We start from the raw sequence: 22,101 nt of genomic DNA, 5'->3' as shown, positions 1-22,101 counted from the left end.
GTTGCGTGTGGGGTTGTGTAAAAGCTCCCCAAGGGAGTTCAGGTGTACCCAAAGGCTTCCCTTGGGAGCACTTTTTGATGGGAGAAACTGGCGCCGTACATGTTTTTTTGGGTCTAATTAGGGTTAGGTTTAGGGTTGTTTGGAAAGAGAGAAGGCGCAGAGTACTGTTGTGTGTGTGGTTGCGTAAATGCTCCCCAAGGGAGTTCAGGCATACCAAAAGCTTCCATTGGGGGAAAATTTTTGATGGGAGAAAGTGGCACCATACGTGTTTTTTAGGGTCCTAATTAGGGTTCGGCTTAGTGTTCCAGTTAGGGTTGTTTGGAAAGAGAGAAGGTGCAGAGGACCATTGGGTGTGGGGTTCCGTAAAGGTTCCCCAAGGGAGTTCAGGTGTACCCAAAGTCTTTTGCTTTCCTTTGGCCATCTCAGAATTTGTCTATTGCTGCCATATATAGCTTATTGTAGGATAGTTGTGCTGAGTCAGCCTCTGGAGTTACCCCTTTCTCCCTATTGCCTATAGGCCACTACAATGACCTTGCAAATTTAGCTTACATGTGTAATTCCAAGATGGTTAAGATTAGGGGAGAGAGATCCTGAGCAGGGAGTAAATTCTGAGTCAATCTGCTGCAGAGGCATTTTACATTGAAATTTAGTTCCCTTGGAGATTTACTGAAGTGACTAAAGTGTTTCTAAGGCTATTTATACAGATCACTTATTCTCATTACCAGTCTTTTTCTTTTTTTTTTTTTGAGTTGGTTAAAACTTGGTCACACACATGGTGCCCATATTTAAATTTTCAATGTTGAGTGACTGCCTTGGTCTAATGGTTTTTGATAAGACATTGCTAAAATGACTCAGGTGCTTGATATAATAAATTTACCCAAAATTCATTATTTTCATTATAGATATATACAATTCATTTTTAGTTTACTGTGGAAAAAAATGCTTAAAATTAGTCATACTTGAAAAGCTATATTAAAAAAATAATATTGCAAAACTGACATTGTGTTTAGACCTAGGTGCCTAGGGGGCTACGTACCCTGTGTAAAAGAATATTTTCCGTGTATCATATAATAAATGACTACATTGCAATGCTCAAACAGAAACAGTTGATAGCTGTTAAATTCTTTAAATAAATTCAAAGAAATATTCCTTAAAATAGGTTCTTGTGGGTGTAATATTTTCTAAGAGGCTATATTTGATATTTAGAACAAAGTTCACAATGGTAGAATTATTAATCATTAATCTTTATTGATTTGACTGCAGGATGACAAATTAATAATAATCAAAACAAAAGAAATGAGGAAATATAAATTTTGGAGGTTTTAAGAATGAAAAAAAATGTTGAAATTGAATATATTATGCAAGAATAATGACTGTCCTTCGTCTGATGTAAGGAGTTAGCCAGATTTGGGAAAATGTAGGTTGGAGGAGGATGGGGGGACATTGAGAACAGAATCGAGTTTATTTTCATGCAGTGTTGTTTGCTTACAATAACAGTAAGAAACAATGTCTTTACACTCAAGCCCAGTGAGTATTTAGCTCCAATGCTCTCACAATTTGGTTTCCTCAAAGCAATGTTCTGAGCACTTATTAGCAATATTGTTCAATTTCTACCAGTGATTTATCTTTTCTTTCCATTCCAGATACAAAATCTTATTCTTACAGCTCATATTTGACATTAACTTTTATCTAAAAACTGATAATTTTCCATTTTGGCTGTTACATGATTGAATAAAAAGAATAAGCAACCAATCTAAAATGAACTTTAACTGAAATGTAGTGGCTTTCCTGCTTCAAATCTGTTCTTAAAACTCAGCTCTTCAGCTAGCACTCCCTTCTTAATCTCCATTCTTATGCTACTCAGTGAAACTGACTGCTTTTGATCATACTGAATTGTTAAACAAAAGGTCAAGTAAACAAAGACTCAAACATCCTCAGAAGTTAACCTAAGGTGACAAGTTGAATGATCAAAGTACTAAACTTCTGTGTGCTAAAAAAAGGAGGGAATGGTCGATCACTTTCTTTCTCTTTGACTTGACTTATCACTTCATTTTCTTCCCTTAGGGTATGATTCATTTACCCGTGTAGTGTAAAAGATTCCTGCATGGTGTAAGGCCAGATATTTAGCTAAATGTTTTGTCAGTGGAGAGAGAGAGTGAGAAAGGCATCACCACAGAGTGACATCCAGTCCTGACAGGTGAAATCATCTCTCTTTCTCTTTTCATCAACTGTAGAGGGAACATAAAACTAAAATTTAGACTCCATATTTAATTTTTAGATTAATAAAATTAGGTGAAATGAATCTCATCCATAGTGTTGAGGTTAATTGTTTGGAGATAATTCTAATTCTTTTGAGTTGAGAACCTTATTTTCTTATCTGTGGTGCATCATAATTGCAACGATGGCAAACACCTCAGAACAGTCTATGCAGTAATTTGCACTTTGCTTAGTATTGCTTCATTCAGGAACCTCAGTCACTTTAAAGTGAAGAACAGATATGTAATGCACATGTGAGAGACCAGGTTTTCACTTGGGTAGCAGTGTAGTTTACAATTCTTATGACAGAAGAGATTTCAGGACAGAGAAGGGTACATATTTTTGCTTAAGGGTTAGTCTCTTTTTAATTGAATATCCACGGATTCTTAAGGAATCATACAAAGCAAAAAATAATACATATTTAACAGCAATCTATGTCTTTTAGCATAAACCATCTAATTACAAACACTTTAGAAAAATGACAGTTCACACATTTTTACGTGTAGGTTTGGGTTAAAAGGGCCCACTACAAAGGAAAAAAAACTGAGATAGATTATCTTATATTGCCATGGTGACTTTTTAAAATTCACTTTATCAGTAGCATGCTGTATTTTTGACTGTCAGAAAATATGGAATTACAAAAGAGAAAACGTGCTTTTGTTTTACAGCAATTTTGCCTGTATTTTTCATCTGCTGCCAGGCCTATCTGAGTTAAATGCCACTAGCATTTTATTAACTCTTTCCTTTTTTAATTCCTGGTTATGTAAAATAAAGGATGTGTTGCTTTTAAAACCTTTACCACTTAGGTTTTCTCATACACATGTATATATATCTGTAAGCAAATAATCTTTGGAAAAAGTAGATGGAAAAATTGCAATGAGGTATACTCTATCCACTCATATTTCCACAGTACTGTACATAAGAAATTATATTAATTATCCAACTTGAATATAGAGAGCAGCATCTCAGTTTTATTTCCTATGTCTTCCTTGTGAATCAAAATGAAAATTATTGGTCAGTTCCAAAACTTGATGATTCCTAAATATGCCAAAACAAAGTGGTTTGACTGTATAAATTCGATGGTTGCTGCATAATACGTTGAAAACTGCTCACATTTCAGAAGGCTAGACTGACCCCTGTTACTACCTTAAGGAGATGGGAAGGTATTTCCTAGTCTGTTATTAATATAGGAAGGAATCTGATTTTTCTTTCTGTAGGTTGATGCTGGGAGGATGTTGAAATTGTTATTAATTAGACTGTGAATAAGAATACAACGATTTTTGTGACTATGCCGTCATAGGGATAAAATCAATTTTTCTGCAGCTAAAATGTTGCTATACATGGATTCACCATTAGAACTAAGTAAATCTCATGAAAGGTAAAGTCCAAGACAAGAAAAATGTTGTTGATAATACCTGCTGTTTGATATAATACAGCGCATTCATTAGTCAAAATATTTATCCTTCAGAGATGTTTTTATGAGACAGAAACAACGCCTGGTCTACATTTGGAACATTGACTAGTATAGCAATGTTGTAATTTATTTCATTTTATTTTTTAGACATATGAATATATACTGGCAAAAGTCCTAATGTAAATGCACTTGTAAATGCACTTTCACTAGCAAAATTTTTTGCTGGTACAGCATATTTTCTTTGAAGATCTTTTATAAAATGCATGTGATTTTGTTTGAAGCCCATGCTAGTCTATCAGCCTCAAACTTAGATATCTTGCTGCATGATCAGTAAAGGGACGCTGCCAACATGATCACTGTGCTTCTTTCAAAGAATTTGCAGCTACTTTGGTTTCAAGTAGCATCTAAAATCACTGTCTGAAATAAGTTAATAATGCTTTTCTTTGTTGCTATAAAAACACTTTTTACTTTTAGCTATATTTTATCCATTATGGGTTCAAAGTTCTTTTCTATGTTGAAAAAACTTATAGACATCCATCCAGGAATAAAAATAATTACACACTCATAAATGTTTGTTAAAAATTAAAACTTAGTGCATACTATTTAGACTGCTCTATCAGAAAGTGCACTTATTGAAAAATTGTTTCAAAGAAGTTACAAATTGACTTTTGTATTCAAACTCTTACCTTTGTATCTTATAATGAAATTGGTGATATGTACATTTTCACAAGTGAACTATTAACCTTGGCCTGGAGGAATTACTTGAAAAAATAGGAAGTTACATCTCCAGGTCTTATTATTCTGTAGTTTGTTTGTTTGTTTGTTTGTTAAAATGTAGACACAGTGTCTTTTCTTTGGAAAATAATAATAAAAAAGGGGAAAAAAACATTCTTCTGGTATGGTTACTGCCCAGGATCAAGAAGTAGTCTGTTTCTTCAGGTCCCAATGCTAAATCCAATCTGGGTTTCTTATTCTCCATGTCCATGTGTTCCATAACAGCAGTATTTTCTATTATGTTGTGAACATTTTTCACTGAAGTGTTCAGAAACTACACATGCAAAAAAAGATTTTGAGTTGTACTTTGAAACACTATTAAATGTCCTACTAATTTTGTTCACTATATAATTGTAGATTCCCTTTTCAGTGTCCAATTGCATTGCATTCCTTTTTGGAAAGCATAGCAATTACATTTTGTCTAAATGCATAAAAACAGTCTCAAAAGGAAAATCTAGCTTTAAGTATTACCAGTGGGAGATAGTGAATTCACATACTATGTACTACAAAGAGATCTGTGATTATTTATAGTCTGAGCTAAAATTAATTTGATCAGAAGAGGCCTTTCTTCATTTCAGTGGGTTTGTTGAGTCCATCTGACAGACTGTGTGAAAAAGGCTGCCCAGCTTTGCAGATCAAGTTAACATATGAAGATTTCAAAATTTCTGACTCCTACTTCTGTTTTGAAATGTATGTCTGCTGTCTGGAAGGCTTACTACAGAATGTTTTTTGATGGGCATAAAACATAAACTCCCAAAGTGCTGTTTTTTCCTTGTAGCATGGAATTCGTGTTGCCAATAACAGGCTCATAATAAAATTTCTAGAAAGCCTTGTCAGTTGATGCTTGTTCGGTGCTTATTATAAACATGCCAGTGAAACAGAATATCGAGTTTTCATCTTCAGCATCAAGGGTTAATGTTATGGGTGCAGTTCTCTCTTTTTCATGTAAAGGCCTGTTTGGTAAATACGTCAATGACCGAATAATATGAGAAAAAACAAACATTAAATGAGAAGTAAAGTTAGCAAATATATTTGGTGCTTTTTTGTAGCATTCAGGAAAATAAAGATCTCATCTGCAACAGTATTATGCACTGAGAAGAAAAAATAGAATTTTTATGAATACAGAGAAGACATCACTATGTTGAAGAAAATCTTGCTTTTCCAGAATTGTCCTCTGGGGGATTTCACAGCAGAGTGAAGTTAATTTTAAATAGCCATGGTTTGAGGTTGCCAGCCTGAAATATTCTTTGAGTGGTGAAATCTGCAGATAATTCTTCATCTTCATTTGTCTGCAAGGGGTAGATGTGACAGTTTATGTATGCTGGCTTTGATGAAATCAGGAGTTTCCAAATGATTTTGCCAGTTAGTTGTTTCCCAAATTTTCTTCTCTCTTTGGTCAAAGAATCCTCATGGGTCCAAACAACAAGTTTCAGAGTCCCAATATCACATCTGTGTCTCTTGGATAACTGAGAAGCTGAACCCAGATACAATGTCCTGCAGCATACTCCACCCAGGTTTTTCCCAGGCATGTATATTAATAGATGAGACCCTCATTACCCAGGGACAGAAAGTGGGAAATTTCAAACGTTTAGCAGCTTGTCTCTGCAATAGGAGGTATTAATAGTGAATGATTGTCCAATGTCATGAAATCAATATAAAGACAAGGCATGAAAGACTTTCCTGTCCATAAGACTCCTTCTTAAAACCAGACCTTTTAGTGTGTGTGCATTGACTTTAGAAGATGCTCATAAAAAGGTTCTGTCATACCACATGGGACCCTTTTTAAAATTACCAGTGCCTTGCAAACTGAGACAGAACAAATAAGAAAAATCATGGCATTTACGCATAGGAAAGGTTCACTATGAGTTAATCAGAGGAACTGGCAATAGATTAACTGAGGAGGTCAAGGCTGGAAGAAATGTGTAGACCAGGGCACTTGGGATTTATGGGAAGAAACATACAGTGAATAGAGGAAGGAAGAAAATGTACTTTTTTCATTTCCTGCATTAGTTATTTCCTGGGGCAATGGCTGTTGTAACACCTGTGTAGAGGAAACTGGGTGTACAGTTTAAAGAAATATGTCTCAGTGCTGGCCAGCAGCAAGTTAGGGGAAGGGTTTATAATTTAAACAAAAAATGTTTCTCTTTCATGCTGATAACTAATGGGCTACAGGATGCCCTTAAATTACTAACAGGAAATATGTTACCTATTTGCACTACTTAGAGCTCTCCACAGACTATTGTTGAACACGTCGGAACCTGACCTGAAAAGTGCTATTCTCTGCTTTGTTTATTTATTCTTTCTTCTTGCTGTTTAAAGTAAAATGTTTCCAAAATTTTGAAGAACTTGGCATCTTGGAGATGGGGGAGGCACGCTCCATGATCTTACAGAACTCAGAATAAGATGATGACAAGGTCTTATACCAAAAGGTCATTTACATGGGTGACTGCCAGACTGCATCATTCTTCTACTCCACTTGTTCAACTCTCCTTCCATTCATGACATACTGTGAAGGAACAGAAATACAGAGGTATTTTTAGAAAGCAAATTGCAGTAAATATTTTCTTATCCTCATAATATCTAAAAATATGAGTATGTTTGGATGTAATCCTCTACCAAATACTATCGGGGCCAAAGATAAAGTCATTCATAGCTTTAATGGGCACTCATCTTCTCTAAGGACTTTTCCTGAGTGTATAGGACAATGAAGAAGTTACTGTAGGGTAATGGAAGGCAGCTCTGCAGTAACTTCCCATGCACACATGTTTACCATGTAGCAAATGCCAGGTAATTTACTCCTTTTATTGAGGGGCAACTTTCCTCAAGTGATTGCATAGTAGCTGCAGTTCTAAGTCAGTGCTTTGGGGCAAGATGCAGTCTGCGGTTGTGGTTGCAACTGCAACCACATTGCAGTGGGGGTGAAGGTGTTAACAGCTTCCCAGTTTGTACACCTCTGCTGCAAAATGGATGATGTCTCTGCTGTGTTTGGTGAATGGCACTGGGCTAAAGAGGTCTTGTGTTTAGCTCAGTCTTGCCTTTCCTGTTAGAGCATTACAAATGCAATGGAATCCATCCCATAGCAGAGAAAAGACAAACAAAAGAGTGAGGTACTGATCAAACCTGGTTTCTTGATCCTCTGCAGAGGGCACAGTCCTGCTTGGAAGAGAACCATCAAAAGGGTAAGTGAATCTCCACCACAAATTTATCATCCTGTCTTTTGGCCCTGAGGTCCCATGTGGTTCTTTGGAACAATTCAGATTACTCAAATGGACCTTAGCAAATTTGATCAAAGCTCCTGCTGCTCTGTGAAGAGAACAGCAGAAATTTCCACTGTTCCCTCTCAGGAGCTAGTTAGATAGAATAAAGAAGACAGGCTATGTCAGAAGCAGAGCCGAAATCAAGCCAAATTATCCTGGCAAGGGATTTTGACAGTGTCTTCCAAACCTTCCTAGCATTCTCCTTCCCATCTAATGTTACAGTCTTGTGTCTTGCATTTACGTACACCCAAGATGTGCTTGACAGCAGTATTTGGCTCTCTGCATTGCTCCGGTGTGCAAATGCAAAAACTGAATGTCAGGAAAATGTTCTACAGTGCCGCTGGCTCTGTTCCATGACCCAGTGGGTCTGCCAGTTTTATGGAGGTTAAAAGCAGAGTCAGGAATCCATTCACATAAATAAAGGTCAATAACTAAGTTACAAAACAAAAGTAGGGCTCACTGTGATAACAAAAGTGATGGCACAGTGAGATCTTAGGGAAAAGAGAGAGTTTATCAATTCCCAAGCACTTCAGAAATACCCTGTTGGGTCCAAACATCTCCTGAGAGTGGTGAGCCTGGCTCTCCAGAAGGTGCTGCCAAGCAGTAGGACCATTCTTGTGACAAAAGACTGTTCCAGGTATTTTGTAAGTGAAGGATATGAAATAAATCCTTAGGATATGAAATATATCCTAATATGTTTCATATAAAATATGAAAGAATAGTTACCTTTCCTTTTCAGCCATGTCTTGTTTGTCTTCTGCCCTGCAAACACAAATTACATCTGAAGTCTGTCATCTAGGGTTTAGCAGTGTCAAAGAGTGGAGTATCTAAGGCCTTTGTAGGGAGATAGCTGGAACTCAAAATTTCACATCTGATCAGAAATGTCTGTATTAGCTTCTTCACAGAATCATCTAGGTTGGAAGAGACCTCCAAGATCACCTAGTCCAACCTCTGACCTAACACTAACAAGTCCTCCACTAAACCATATCACTAAGCTCTGCATCTAAACATCTTTTAAAGACCTCCAGGGATGGTGGCTCAACCACTTCCCTGGGCAGCCCATTCCAATGCCTAACAACCCTTTCAGTAAAGAAGTTCTTCCTAATATCCAAACCTAAACCTCCCCTGGCGCAACTTTAGCCCATTCCCCCTCGTCCTGTCACCAGGCATGTGGGAGAATAGACCAACCCCTACCTCTCTACAGCCTCCTTTAAGGTACCTGTAGAGAGCTATAAGGTCGCCCCTGAGCCTCCCCTTCTCCAGGCTGAACAATCCCAGCTCCCTCTGCCGCTCCTCGTAAGACTTGTTCTCCAGACCCCTCACCAGCTTTGTTGCCCTTCTCTGGACTCTCTCGAGCACCTTCATGTCCTTCTTGTAGTGAGGGGCCCAAAACTGAACACAGTACTTGAGGTGCGGCCTCACCAGAGCCGAGTACAGGGGGACAATCACCTCCCTAGACCTGCTGGCCACACTGTTTCTTATACAAGCCAGGATGCTGTTGGCCTTCTTGGCCACCTGAGCACACTGCTGGCTCACATTCAGCTGACTATCAACCAATACTCCCAGGTCCTTCTCGGCCAGGCAGCTTTCCAACCACTCATCTCCCAGCCTGTAGCTCTGCTTGGGGTTGTTGTGCCCCAGGTGCAGGACCCTGTACTTGGCCTTGTTGAACTTCATACAGTTGGCCTCAGCCCATCGGTCCAGCCTATCCTGCAGAGCCTTCCCACCCATGAGCAGATTGACACATGCACCTAACTCAGTGTCATCTGCAAACTCACTGAGGGTGCACTCGATCCCCTCATCCAGGTCATCGATAAAGATATTAAAGAGGTCTGGCCCCAATACTGAGCCCTGGGGGACTCTGCTAGTGACCAACCTCCAACTGGATTTAGCTCCATTAACCACGACTCTTTGGGCCCGGCTATCCAGCCAGTTTTTAACCCAACGAAGTGTATGCCAGTCCAAGCCATGAGCAGCCAGTTTCTTGAGGAGAATGCTGTGGGAAACGGTGTCAAAAGCCTTACTGAAATCAAGTTAGATCATATCCACAGCCTTTCCCTCGTCCACTGAGTGCGTCACTTTGTCATAGAAGGAGATCAGATTCGTCAAGCAGGACCTGCCTTTCATAAACCCATGCTGACTGGGCTTGATCGCCTGGTTGCCCTGCAAGTGCCACGTGATGACATTCAAGATAATCTGCTCCATGAACTCCCCTGGCACTGAAGTCAAACTAACAGGCCTATAGTTTCCTGGGTCTACCCTCTGGCCCTTCTTGTAGATGGGCGTCACGTTTGCTAGCTGCCAGTCAACTGGGACCTCCCCTGATAGCCAGGACTGCTGATAAATGATGGAAAGTGGCTTGGACAGTTCTTCCGCCAGTTCTCTCAGTACCCTCGGGTGGATCCCATCCGGCCCCATTGAGTTGCATACATCCAAGTGTTGTAGCAGGTCTCAACCATTTCCTCGTGGATTATGAGGGCCACATTCTGTTCCCCATCCCCTTCCACCAGCTCAGGGTACTGAGTATCCAGAGAACAACTGGTCTTGCCGCTAAAGACTGAGGCAAAGAAGGCATTAAGCACCTCAGCCTTTTCCTCATCTCTTGTAACTAAGTTTCCCCCCGCATCCAGTAAAGGATGGAGATTCTCCTTAGTCCTCCTTTTTGTGTTGATGTATTTATAAAAACATTTTTTGTTATCTTTAACGGCAGTAGCCAGATTGAGCTCCAGATGAGCTTTGGCCTTTCTAATTTTGTCCCTGCATGGCCTCGCAACATCCTTATAGTCCTCCTGAGTGGCCCGCCCTCTTTTCCAAAGATCATAAACACTCTTTTTTTTCTATGCTCTAGCCACAACTCTCTGTTCAGCCAGGCCTGTCTTCTTCTGCGCCGGCTTGTCTTTGGGCACGTGGGGACAGACCGTTACTGAGCCATTAAGATTTCCTTCTTGAAGAATGCCCAGCCTTATCATAGAATCATAGAATATCCCGAGTTGGAAGGGACCCATAAGGTTCATCAAGTTCAACTCCTGGCACCGCACAGGTCTACCCCAAAATTTTAGACCATGTGACTAAGTGCACAGTCCAATCACTTCTTAAATTCAGACAGGCTTGGTGCAGTGACTACTTCCCTGGGGAGCCTGTTCCAGTGGGCGACCACCCTCTCAGTGAAGAACCTCTTCCTGATGTCCAGCCTAAACTTCCCCTGCCTCAGCTTAACACTGTTCCCACGGGTCCTATCACTGGTGATTACGGAGAATAGGTCACCTGCCCCTCCACTCCCCCTCACGAGGAAGTTGTAGACCGCAATGAGGTCTCCCCTCAGCCTCTTTTCCAGGCTGAACAGGCCAAGTAACCTCAGCTGCTCCTCATATGTCTTCCCCTCTAGGCCCTTCACCATCTTAGTCGCCCTCCTCTGGACACTCTCCAACAGTTTAATGTCCTTTTTGTACTGTGGTGCCCAGAACTGCACACAGTACTCAAGGTGACGCCGCACCAGCGCAGAGTAGAGCAGGACAATCACTTCCCTCGACCGACTAGCAATGCCGGGCTTGATGCATCCCAGGATACGGTTGGCCCTCCTGGCTGCCAGGGCACACTGCTGGCTCACATTCAACTTACTGTCAACCACAATCCCCAGATCGGAGCCTTCCTGGACTCCTCTGCCCTTCAGAACTGCCTTGTCCCTGTAATATGCAGCCTTAATAATTATAACGTTCTTGGTATGCTTCTGTTGGTCCCATAAGGTGGTAGCTGACTAATTTGGGCTGGGTGACTTGTTTTTCAGCAGCTAATGCTGAACTGAATGGAATCCCCCAAACTGGCATCTCACATTCAGTTCACCAGCTTAAGGAGGTGTTATTATAGCACATGGCTATTGTGCTAACCCAGCCGGTCCTTCCTCTGCCCATGACTCCTTTTTGCTCTTAGCAGTGCTGACTGATTGCTTATGGCTAGCACTTCTAACTTAAATCACTGGTGATGGAATGGCTCTAGAAAATGAAACAAAACAAACTGTAAACTAATGGGCCTCTTTATGCCACTCTAGCTGAATGAAGTGGCTTTTAAAATGAGCACTAGCTCTCACTCTAAGGTCAGGTTGCATGGTCACATGGGGAAAATATGCCATCTTTATACATGGGCTGATATCTGATTATCTTTGCTAGCACATACAGTGCAAGGACCTGCTGGTCAAATTGAAGGGCAAGAATAAAATGCATGGTCAGTGGAAGCAGGGACAAGTTGTCTGGGAAGAGTAAGGATGCCACCCGGATGTGCAGGGGTGGGATTAGCAAAGCCAAGGCACAGTTGAAGATGAATTTGGCAAGGGATGCAAAGAATAATAAAAAAGGATTCTACAGGTACATTCATCAGAAAAGGAAGACTAAAGAGAGTGCACCACCATTGATACAAGATGAGAGAACTGGTGACAACAGGAGTGGAGAAGGCTGAGGTACTCAACAATTTTTTTGCCTCTGTCTTCATTGGCAGTCACTCTCCCAACATCTCCCAAGTCTCTGAACCTCAAGGCAGGGACTGGGGAAGCAAAGTCCCTCACAATATCAGTGAAGATTGGGTTTGACACCACTTGATGAACCTGAGCATACAGAATTCTATGGGCTCCAATGAGATGCAGCCCAGGGTCCTGAGGGATCTGGATGATGTAGTTACCAAACCACTTTTGTCATAACTGAAAAGTCATGGCAGTCAAGTGAAGTCACCAGTAACTGGAAAAAGGGAAACATCACAGCTATTTTAAAAAGGGTACAAAGGAAGGCCCTGGGAACTACAGGCTGGTGATCCTTACCTCCATGCCTGAGAAAGATCATGGAATGAATCCTCCTTGAAACTATGCTAAGGCACAGGAAGATGACTCAAGACAGCCAACATGGCTTCACCAAGGGGAAATTGTGCCAGACCAGTCTAGTGGCCTTCTATGTTAGAGTGACTACATCAGCGGACAAGGGAAGAACTGATGTCATCTACCCGGACTTCTGTAAGGCTTTTGACATGCTTCCGTGAAACATTTTTGTCTCTAAAGTAGAGAAAGATGGAATTGAAAGATGGAAAACTTGGTGGATTAGGAATTGGCTGGATGGCAGCATCCAAAGAGTTGTGGTCAGTGACTCAATGTGCAGGTGGAGATCAGAGACAAATGGTGTACGTCAGGGGTCTGTATCAGAACTGGTGCTGTTTAATAATGACATAAAGAGCGGAATCAAGTCACCCTCAGCAAGTTTGTGGATGACACTGAACTGAGTGGAGGAACTGACACAAGAGAAGGAAGGGATGCCATCCAGGGAGACCTGGACGGGCTTGTGAAATGAGGCCCACATGAACCTCACGCACATCAACAAGGCCATGTTCAAGTGCTGCACCTGGGACAGTGCAATCACAAACATCAGCACAGACTGGGGGATGAATGGCTGGAGAGCATGTAGTGACAGGACAAGGGTAATGGTTTTAAACTAAAAGAGGGTAGGTTTAAATTAGATATGAAGAAAAAATTCCTCCTTCTGAGGGCAGTGAGGCCCTGGCACAGGCTGCCCAAAGGTGCTGTCAGTGTCCCATCCCTGGCAGTGCCCAAGGCCAGGCTGGATGGGGCTGGGGGCAGCCTGGGCTGATGGAGGGGTCGTGCCCATGGCAGGGGTGGGACTGGGTGGGCTTTGAGGTCCCTTCCAACCCAAACCATTTGATGATTCTCTGAGCCCGTGACGTGGACTTATGGAGTTAAGAGGAACAATTCTATGGACAAATAATCTTTTAATCAAGCTTTTTCTTCCTCTTATAGCTTTTTCGTATTTTGAGAAAATCAATAGAAAATAAATGTAGACTGTGTGGAATAGGCTAGGAGGAACATGGGATTGACTGGTTATAATGCATAAATAACCATATGAGAAAGCAAAAAGGCAACAATATCCTGACAAAACGAACCAACCCTCCTTCCACCCAAGAAATTAATTTTACCTTTCTTTTCTGGCCTTGATCCTCTCTTCTTCATATCTGCAAAGAACAGGAAACATTATTTAAATGTTACCCGGCCAAGACTGTTCTCTTTCAGTAAAATGCAGTGTTTGCTCCAAAGATGACAGAAACTGCAAGTTAGCAGTTTGCAGGCTTTTGCTTGGCACAAGTGTATGAGTCAGATATGGTTTGCCCCAGGCTCTGTGTTTTCTGTACATGGCTTTTGATTCAATACAATATTCTGCTACACAGGATTTTTGTCCTGGGCCTGCTGAGATCTATACGTGCTCCAGGGTCCCTGTGATACTTACTGCAAGACACAGTCTGGAATCTGTACATGCTCCATTGGGATAAGCTGCTCCAATTCCTCCAAGCTGTGAACATACTGGATCTTACTGATAAACTTCACACTGGCAAAGAAAGGGAAAGAGTGTGCTCTTGAGGCCTTGCTTTGATTTCCTCTCCGTAGGAAGTCAGACTTTTCCTGACAGGAACAGGGAGTTTTGCATCTCTGTATCTTCTGCAGTCTTAGTGCACTTATATCCTTCCAGTGCTAATATGCTGATGACTAAAAACTACGATGAGATACTACATCACTGTACCACTCAATATCTGCAGTGTGCTTTACAGTAGGGGCCCAGGACCACCATTCCTGCACTTCCCAGTAAATTTGCTGTCTTTCAGTGTTCTTTATACACTACCCACTGGGACAAAGTCTGCTCTGTATCCAGATCACCATAGTGTCTCCTGAAACCATCTTTAGAGTTGTCCTTGGAAGTATCAGACATGGGACAAATGATGAAGTTTCACCGTGGTCCCTACTATTTAAAAGATCTGATTAAAGAGGTTAAATTTCCATTCCAAAACCGGCTGAGTATGGGAACACGTTATATTTACCTGATGAAGGGCCTTGATATAGCCAGCACTGTCCGGATGAACCATGAAGGATGCACAATTATCAAGGCTTTGAGGTTTTTACGCAGCCTGTGGAAAAGTCATAGGACAGAAAGTCAAACTTGAATTATCTTTTCTTAAACTCACCTGTAATCTCTCAGGGCTCTGTGGGCACACTTAGGCTTTAATAATGCTCAGCAGCCACACCTCGGGGTCTCCAGCCAAAAGCCCTGACCTATTTAAGCTCAGAGCTGGGCAGTTTCAGGAGTACTGCTTTCCTTGCCTGAGTGTTGTATTAGTCAGATTTCTGTGAAGGGAGCATGTCAGGGAGAAGAGGAGATGAAGTCAGCAAGCTGTGACAGAGGAAGAAATTACAGAATCTGAAACAGGTGGGAAAGGCTGTGAGAAAGCAGTGGAAGAAATGTGGAAAGAGGATAGAGAAAAAAGAAGAGGCAACACCAATAGGATTCTCACCTTCTGTCTATCATCTGATAGCATTTCTTTAGCCAGCCAAGGCCTGGCATCCTCCTCCGGGGTGTTGCTCCATTTAGGTACACAATCATGTAGTCCTCAGCCACCAGCAGCTCCAGACTACTGATCACATATCTGTTGGGTGATCAGAAGCAATGGGGACATGAGACTCAGAAAAAGTACCTTGAGGTTTCTTGAGGTGTCTTTGTATGATCCCCAAAGTACTCCAGGTCTTTTCTTTGTACACCTTATAATATGTTTCAAGCTCTCTTGGCATCTCTGCAGGGTGCAGATGGTGTTTCTCAGGGTTTGCCTGCACTTGTTAGCATAGAGTGTACATTGATAGACCAATTCCTGCACCATTTTTCTGCCTAGTAGTAGAATCTGCAGGCTGTTCAGCATTGTATATGTATGGTCTATCCTGGTTGTGAGTCCACTACTGGCATAATTAACACTAAATATTTGAATGCTTTGGCTTATTAGACTTGTTTTTGAATGCTGTGGACAGTGATGTTTGCTCCAGTTTGCAGCTGCATGCTAGAGATATTTGGCCTGGATTCAAACTATTTCCACCTGAGGTTCCTGATGCAATGAATACATGGAAACTGGTTCCCCAGGACCCAAATTACCTTCCTTGCCCTCCTCTCCCTCATAGACCTTGACCAGCCACTTACAAGAAGAGGTTCTCCATTATGTAGTGGTAATCAGCCAGGTTACTGTCTGGGAGATAGCAGGCAGCAAAGACAATGATGGCATTGAGACCTTCTCCATAATATCCTGGGAAAGAAAGACAGGCAGCATCAGTGACTCTTTCCAGGGGGAGACACAAGAGTTCATGGAAAAATATCAGCAAAGATGCATTGCTAAATGTGGGCCTGTACTGCTTTTTGTGTCTCTGTTCAGCTCTAGGTAAGTATTTGTCCCTTTTTACGTACCTTTTTCACAACTGGATTTGCTTCTTATCCTGGTTTTGGCAGTACCATATACATGGGGTTCAGAGAAGGAATACATGTATGTCAAAGCACAGAGCTAAGAGTTTTGCCCTGGGTCTTTGTTTGCCTATGACCAAATTTCAGAAATGGTCATCAACTGTGGGCATCTTAGCCTTTAGATATGCCTCCAGAGACAGCTCAGACGCTAATTTATGGAGGGATTAAGCAGCTGCAGTCACTTCAGCATTGGCAATGTAGCTGCAGCATTAGCCTGCAGCTGTAGAAGAGGCTCAAGGTGTATTCGTGCTCACTCAGAGCCAGTCTTATTATTGCGTTTGTTTATTGAAACCTTGCTATTGTGGCTATCTCTTTTTTAGCATAAGCAGGGTGCTTTTTGTGCTTATCTGCCACATAGCAGTATGAAAGGAATAGCAAATTTCCCTAAAGACAGCCAAAACAGTCAGGGCATCCCTTCCAGCTTGACAAAGATAGTGCAAGAAATCCGCCTGGCTAGGATTAGGCCTCACCTCCATGTGTCACCACTCTCATGTAAGGTTTGATCATCTGGAGGTCAATGCGGTGCTCCTGCTCTCCGATGATGACTGTCCTCCAGAGTCGCCCATTGGTAGCACTCCCATCTTCTGTCCCACCATCCCCAAAGAGATCTGCACTGTCCCCAGGCATGTTCTTGGCTGTGGCTACAGGAGTGTCATCTAGAAAAGGGACAAACATTTCTGCCATTAATAACATGTATGAAGAGGCTCTGCAATAGCTTTGGTGTTCAGTAACGTCCACAGACGGGATGATCTCTTTCACGTGCAGTTTTGATTTGTGTATGTTTATGGATCTTTATTTTTTTCAATTGCCAAATTGTAATAGAAATAAGTTTAATATCTCACACCTGCAGTCACATGTAGTTCACAGGACTTTTTGCTGGATCTTCCTTCAGATCCATTTATGCTGACTGAAGAGGGCACTACCTGTATCAGGGGATCTCTTCCGATCTGCTACCAGAGCTGCTTAAGTGAGTCTTTCTTAGCCCAGTTCAGTCAAAATCATCCAGGTTAGCAAAGACGAGGTTATTCAAGTTGTTTAAACCAATCTGGTTTGGTTTGAGCATTTACATGACAGCTCTACCTGCAGAGCTGAGTAGGTAGCACCTTCCAGCCTGGGGTTGTGGCCCAGATACTGCTGGAAGGGAATGTATGTACACAGCCTTATGCTTTATCCTGAACTGTGGTTAGACTGGTGTTTGATTGAACTATTTCTGCCCACACTGTCCACTGGTGGAAATGCTGAGAGAGCACTCCTGGACTGTTGCTGGTGTCTTGGTGGGGTAGATATTGTGCGGAAGATGGGCTGTGGTTTTATGTCCTGTGCTTCACTGCTGGGGAAGTCAGTCCACAGCTGCTGATGGTAAGTGTTATCAAAAGTGGTTAAAATTTGGGTTAAAAAAAAAAAAAAGCCCTGGCCCCTGTAGAAGTTCACCCAAAGTTATCCTTTTACCTTCCCATTCCAGTTCATTCCCGTTTCCCAGGAATTCAAGGGAATCTGTTTCATCAGGAGTTTCAATGTCATCCACATTAATATCCAAGTCATCTGGTGTGTCCAAGAAGTCATCGGAGAGAATGGAGCCTTCACTCTGGTCCAGGGAAATGTTGATTTCAGGTGCAACAAGTGTCTTCCGTTTACGATGCGACCCATTAAAGTTTAAAGTATTTGGGGGAGCTGGAGTTAAAAGGAAAATAACTGACAGATTGTCCTTGTACTGTATCCTTAGTGCAAGAGATGGTGTTTTCCTTATTCTTATTTCAGGATATGGTCTTGGAAGCTAAGGGTAGTGGGCAGTACCTAACACATGCAGGTATGGCTGGATAAAAGTGCCTACACTTCTGAGATCCCTATTTCCTCCCCCAGCCTCTTGCAAAAGATTTGCAAATTTAGATCTCTGTGGCTTCCTCTTCCACATGGGAGTTTTTGTGGAGACTCCAAGGGAACTGAATTTTGCCCTAACTGCATGCTGTCACTCCCTTAGGCTCGTTTTCCTTTGAACTCCTGATAAGGCAGGCTGGTACTTACAGGATGTATTCTCATCTTCTGTAGGGCTGCCCAGTGACTCCATTCCTGTCTCTTCTGGGAGAGGTCTGCAGGCAAGCCAAGATGAGGAGGTAAAAGATGGGAAACAAGTGATATTTAGAAGAAAGTCACTGCATGACAGACATGAGAGAAGTGAGGATGTCAGGGAAAAACATACAACTCCATGTGTGCGCTTCCCTTTTCCTTTTGTCTGTGAGCATCAGCCTGGTGCTAACGTCAGGGGATTTACTCAGGAGCAACCCAATAGCTGTGCTTTCTCACTGGAGAACAGTGCAATCCCAAGAAATTTCCAAACTATCCCCCCAGTACGTCTCTTATCCTGCCATTCAACCAAAAGTCTGGAAAATCTAGCCAGTGACACTGGAACAAATACTGTCCTTGGAAAAAAAAAAAAAAAAAAAAAGAAAACACCCTCCTTTTCTCCATATTATCCCCATTTTGATCTCCATCAGAAGGTTGAGAGGCAGTGCCAAACTCTAGGGCTCCTCATCAAGAGTACCAATGCTGGTACTTTGATACTGAACCCTGCACAGTGTAGGCAATGCAGTGGGCTGTACAATCTGAATTTGGCTGTTTACAAGCACAGAGTGGAATGCTCTGATCCCAGTAGAAGGTGAGCTAGCAGCAGATGCTTAGCACAGGAGCATTTGCCACTGTCCACCAATGTTTTCTGAACAGTGCATCCTGCCTTCAGCCACTGGCTATGGCTGAAGTGGAGCAAATGTTTTTTCAAAACACCCTCCACAACCACCTCTTGTGAAAGGCAGTTGCCTCCTTAGTCTGTCGTGACTTTGCTCTTTTAGTTGTTTTTTTGGTGTTCAAGGCAAGAATTCTAAACCTTAGGTGTGATCACAGAGTCATTCCCCCATCCTGACTCAGTCCCCACTTGGCAAAAGATGACAGCGATACCCAAACCCTGCTGAGGTCTGGAAGCAGGTTCATTCTGAGCTAAGATCCAGGTACGGGCACTCAAACCAGTATCTTGGATCCAAAGGCTGACCCCCTGATCTCTTCCTTGGGCTCCATGTCAGAGGCCAGGATTTTCATCTTCATCCCCTTGGTATAAATCACCATGCCAGTTGCTGGAGGCTTAGAAATGTCAACTGAATTAAAAGTTTGGCTTTCCTTTATAGATGTTAATGCCAGATCTCATTATGTGGCTGTTGCCCTTTGCAAACTGGTAAAGTTGCTCCCAACTCATAGGGGTAAGTGAAGTAAGAATCTGCCCCCAGTTCTGTTATGCGTAACCCTAGCTGGCAGTACTGAACAGCACACTGCCCACCCTGAGCTGGACACTTTTCCCGTTAATTGAGCTGGACACTTTTCCCATTAATTTGAGCTATAATTTGTACCTTTCCCTGGCATTAGCTAGGGGAGGCAGTTTGAAACTTTTCACACACCATGACCAAATCCCACCAACCCCATGACATGTTCATGATGTCAACAGACTGTTTAAAAAAAAAAAAAAAAAAAAAAAAACAAACGACCTTCTAAGCTATCCTTGTTTTACCTGCCCATTGCTGAAAGCTCCCCCACAACAGGGAAACAGGCCAGGCATTCAGGTATAAAATCTTGTGTTCTGGGATGGCCCTGAGGTGAAACATGGAGGAAAACCCACCAGTCTTAAGGCAGTAAAGTAAGAATTGGGATGGGACCACAGGGTTGCTTTCTAGCAGCTGCTGGTGTTAGTCTGACCATAACAGGGAGAGAGCTGATAGGACTGGCATCTCTGAGTCAGCAGAAGGATGCTGTTTGGCTCTGCCCTACAAAGGCTTCTCTTTGTGTGGCCTTAACACCAGAGCTACCAGCCAAATTAAACCACATAAATATTTAGATTAAGGGATAATCCTCTCCGAGCTGGTTGTTGCATATTTATGAGAGCTAGGGACCTGATCAAAGGTGCTTGGTCCTTGCTTGTTTGGGCAGCCCCCTGTATTCCTAAGCAGTCAGACCGAAGGGCCCTCTGCCCCCCTCCAGCTTTTCCTCCTCCCTTTTGCTTTCACCTTGAACAGAGCCTGTCTGGTTGTTTATCTGGCTGTGAGCTGGTGCCTGGCACAACTTGGTGATACAGCATCAAAAGGAGGGGGGGAAGGCCCAGCTGTACCCAAGTCAGTGCTGCAGTGAGGCACTCGGCTCTTTGATTTTAGGATTTATTAAAGAGAAGCAATTCAAAAGTCTGAGGCAAAGAAAAGGTCTTTCTTACCTTCCCAAAGGAAGCTTGAATCACTACCTCCCAGTCTCCCGTGTAAATCTTCCTTCCCACACACAGCTAGACCTAGATGCCAAATTTTCTGAATGAAGCCGCTTTTCTAAGGGTTAGGTGCCACCATTTTTCTCTCTGCCGATAGTGTGATGCCCAGCTTCCCTGTATCTCAGGCCCCAACCAGCCCAAGCCTTCTCTGACTGTGATCTGATGGATGTGTGGCGGAGTGAGCATGCTCCTGCACCCGCCCTGCTGCAACGTTACAGCATCATTGCAGGACGACACTTGCACAAACAGCTGAGACAGGCTGTCAGCAAGAGACAGCCTTCAGGGAGCAGCAGGAGGGGGGGGGCCCTTTCCTCTCTGCTTCCTCCCTGCTTGATCTCTCCAGGCGATGTCTCAGTGTGTTGGCATTACACCCTTGCAGCAGAAAAAGGCAGAAGCTTGTTCTGCAAAGGAGCTTCTTGGGGAGGGATGGGAATGTCCCCTTGTGTTCTTAATAAGGAGATGAATTCAGTTCCCCAGCCCAGATCTTTGTCTGGGGTATATATTTTTTGTAGCAAGATTGGTTAATCACAGCTAAGCAAAAATAGCTATGCAGCAAATCATCTGGTAGAGAGCTACTGTCCCACATGCAGCAGCCTCTGCCCTGTTATTTTAATGCTTCTAGGAGGGAATTAATTGAAATTTTTTTTTATTTTTTTTTAATGACAGCAAAACACAGCTGGTATTAGTGGATATTTGGGTTGTATTTCACTTGCATCATTCCTGATTTAATCCCTCTGCAGCAGTCTAGCAGCAGGCTGTGGAGCTTGTTCTCTGGGCTTTGGCCTTGTCCCTGCCACTGACTTGCTGCCCAGCCACGGTCACATTACTTTGCCTCTCCCTGGGCTTTGTTTGCCAGTCAGGAGTGATGATGCCCATGTTACCTGGTGCCATGGGCTCTGCAGAGCCCCCTTGAAGGTTTGCCTGTTGCTAGGGTACGTTTGCTGGTTGCATGGCAAGTGTGAAACAGCCTGACTCCTGCTCCAGCATACTGCACGGGTGTCCAGGTGCTAGCCCAGCTTTATCCCCAGATTTTCTAGGGAGCATTGGGTGTATAATTTCTTTCTATACCTCACTTTCCATTCCACTCAATTCAAAGCTTGTCAGTGCAACACTCTAAGGGAGCTTTATGTTGGCAGAGGTCTGTCAGCCCAAAGCTTTGGCTAGCCCTGCTTTCAGAGGAAAGAAAAATCTGTCCTAGAAACCCAAGGCTTGGCTGAGCACTCCTCTGTGGCCAGTGGAAGGACAAGTGATGTCCTAGGAGCCAGGTGCTGGGCTGGCAGGCAGAGATGCTTAGATTAGCACTGCAGCTGGGCTTGGGGTAAATAGAGCTAAGCTCATCCACCGGTGCCAAGGGACACAGGAGATCCTTTCTAACATGGCAAGGGTTTGTGTGTGCCTACCCACATAGCACACTGAGCCACTGTCCTGCAAACACAGGGACCCTGTGGGTTGCTGGAGGGATTCAGCTGCAGCTGGGATGGGGTGAAACAGCCCTGAAAAGCCCCTCAACCTCCCAGGCCCCTATGTGCCTGGGGCTGGCTGTGCTGGGTGCAGCAAGGCTTGGTGTTGGCTGTGCTGTGTGCCTCTGCAAGCTGCTGCTGGGCAATGGGCTTTAGTGCTGGATGTGTGGGGCAATGCTTGAGTGGCTGCAGGGAGTTAAGTGCTCACTGAGCTTACAAAGATTTTTGTCAGCTCTCTGTGCAGTAAATAAGGCGCCTGTGAAGGTGAAAGATGTCACCTTGGCACCTTTTCTTGCCCACACATCATTTCCTGCAAGGTATGCAACCACTGTTG

The 22,101-nt window shown here is 42.9% G+C and overlaps 1 protein-coding gene across 6 annotated transcripts; it reads right to left on the bottom strand.

Moving 5' to 3' along the window:
* Positions 1-2,601: 2,601 nt before the first annotated feature.
* ATCAY (ATCAY kinesin light chain interacting caytaxin) lies at positions 2,602-20,510 on the bottom strand. Of its 6 annotated transcripts, none has more exons than XM_035570857.2 (12): positions 20,260-20,510; positions 18,039-18,103; positions 17,466-17,687; positions 16,487-16,672; positions 15,702-15,804; positions 15,031-15,162; positions 14,560-14,646; positions 13,974-14,072; positions 13,666-13,701; positions 8,428-8,463; positions 7,565-7,597; positions 2,602-6,950 (listed from the first exon to the last, which is right to left on the bottom strand). In XM_035570857.2, the coding sequence occupies exons 2-12, from the start codon at positions 18,079-18,081 to the stop codon at positions 6,941-6,943; spliced, it is 987 nt and encodes a 328-aa protein (XP_035426750.1). In that variant the 5' UTR covers positions 18,082-18,103; positions 20,260-20,510; the 3' UTR covers positions 2,602-6,940. The 6 variants fall into 6 exon arrangements, with proteins under 6 accessions (XP_035426750.1, XP_035426749.1, XP_035426751.1 ...); XM_035570856.2 differs by having other exon boundaries at positions 7,565-7,600; positions 20,260-20,476; XM_035570858.2 differs by lacking the exon at positions 7,565-7,597 and having other exon boundaries at positions 20,260-20,476.
* Between the last annotated feature and the right edge of the window lie 1,591 nt (positions 20,511-22,101).

The sequence above is a fragment of the Cygnus atratus genome, chromosome 26, assembly GCF_013377495.2.
Source record: "Cygnus atratus isolate AKBS03 ecotype Queensland, Australia chromosome 26, CAtr_DNAZoo_HiC_assembly, whole genome shotgun sequence".
Lineage (NCBI taxonomy): Eukaryota > Metazoa > Chordata > Aves > Anseriformes > Anatidae > Cygnus > Cygnus atratus.
Note: the sequence above shows the minus strand (reverse complement) of the source record. Positions and strands in the feature narration are given on the sequence as shown.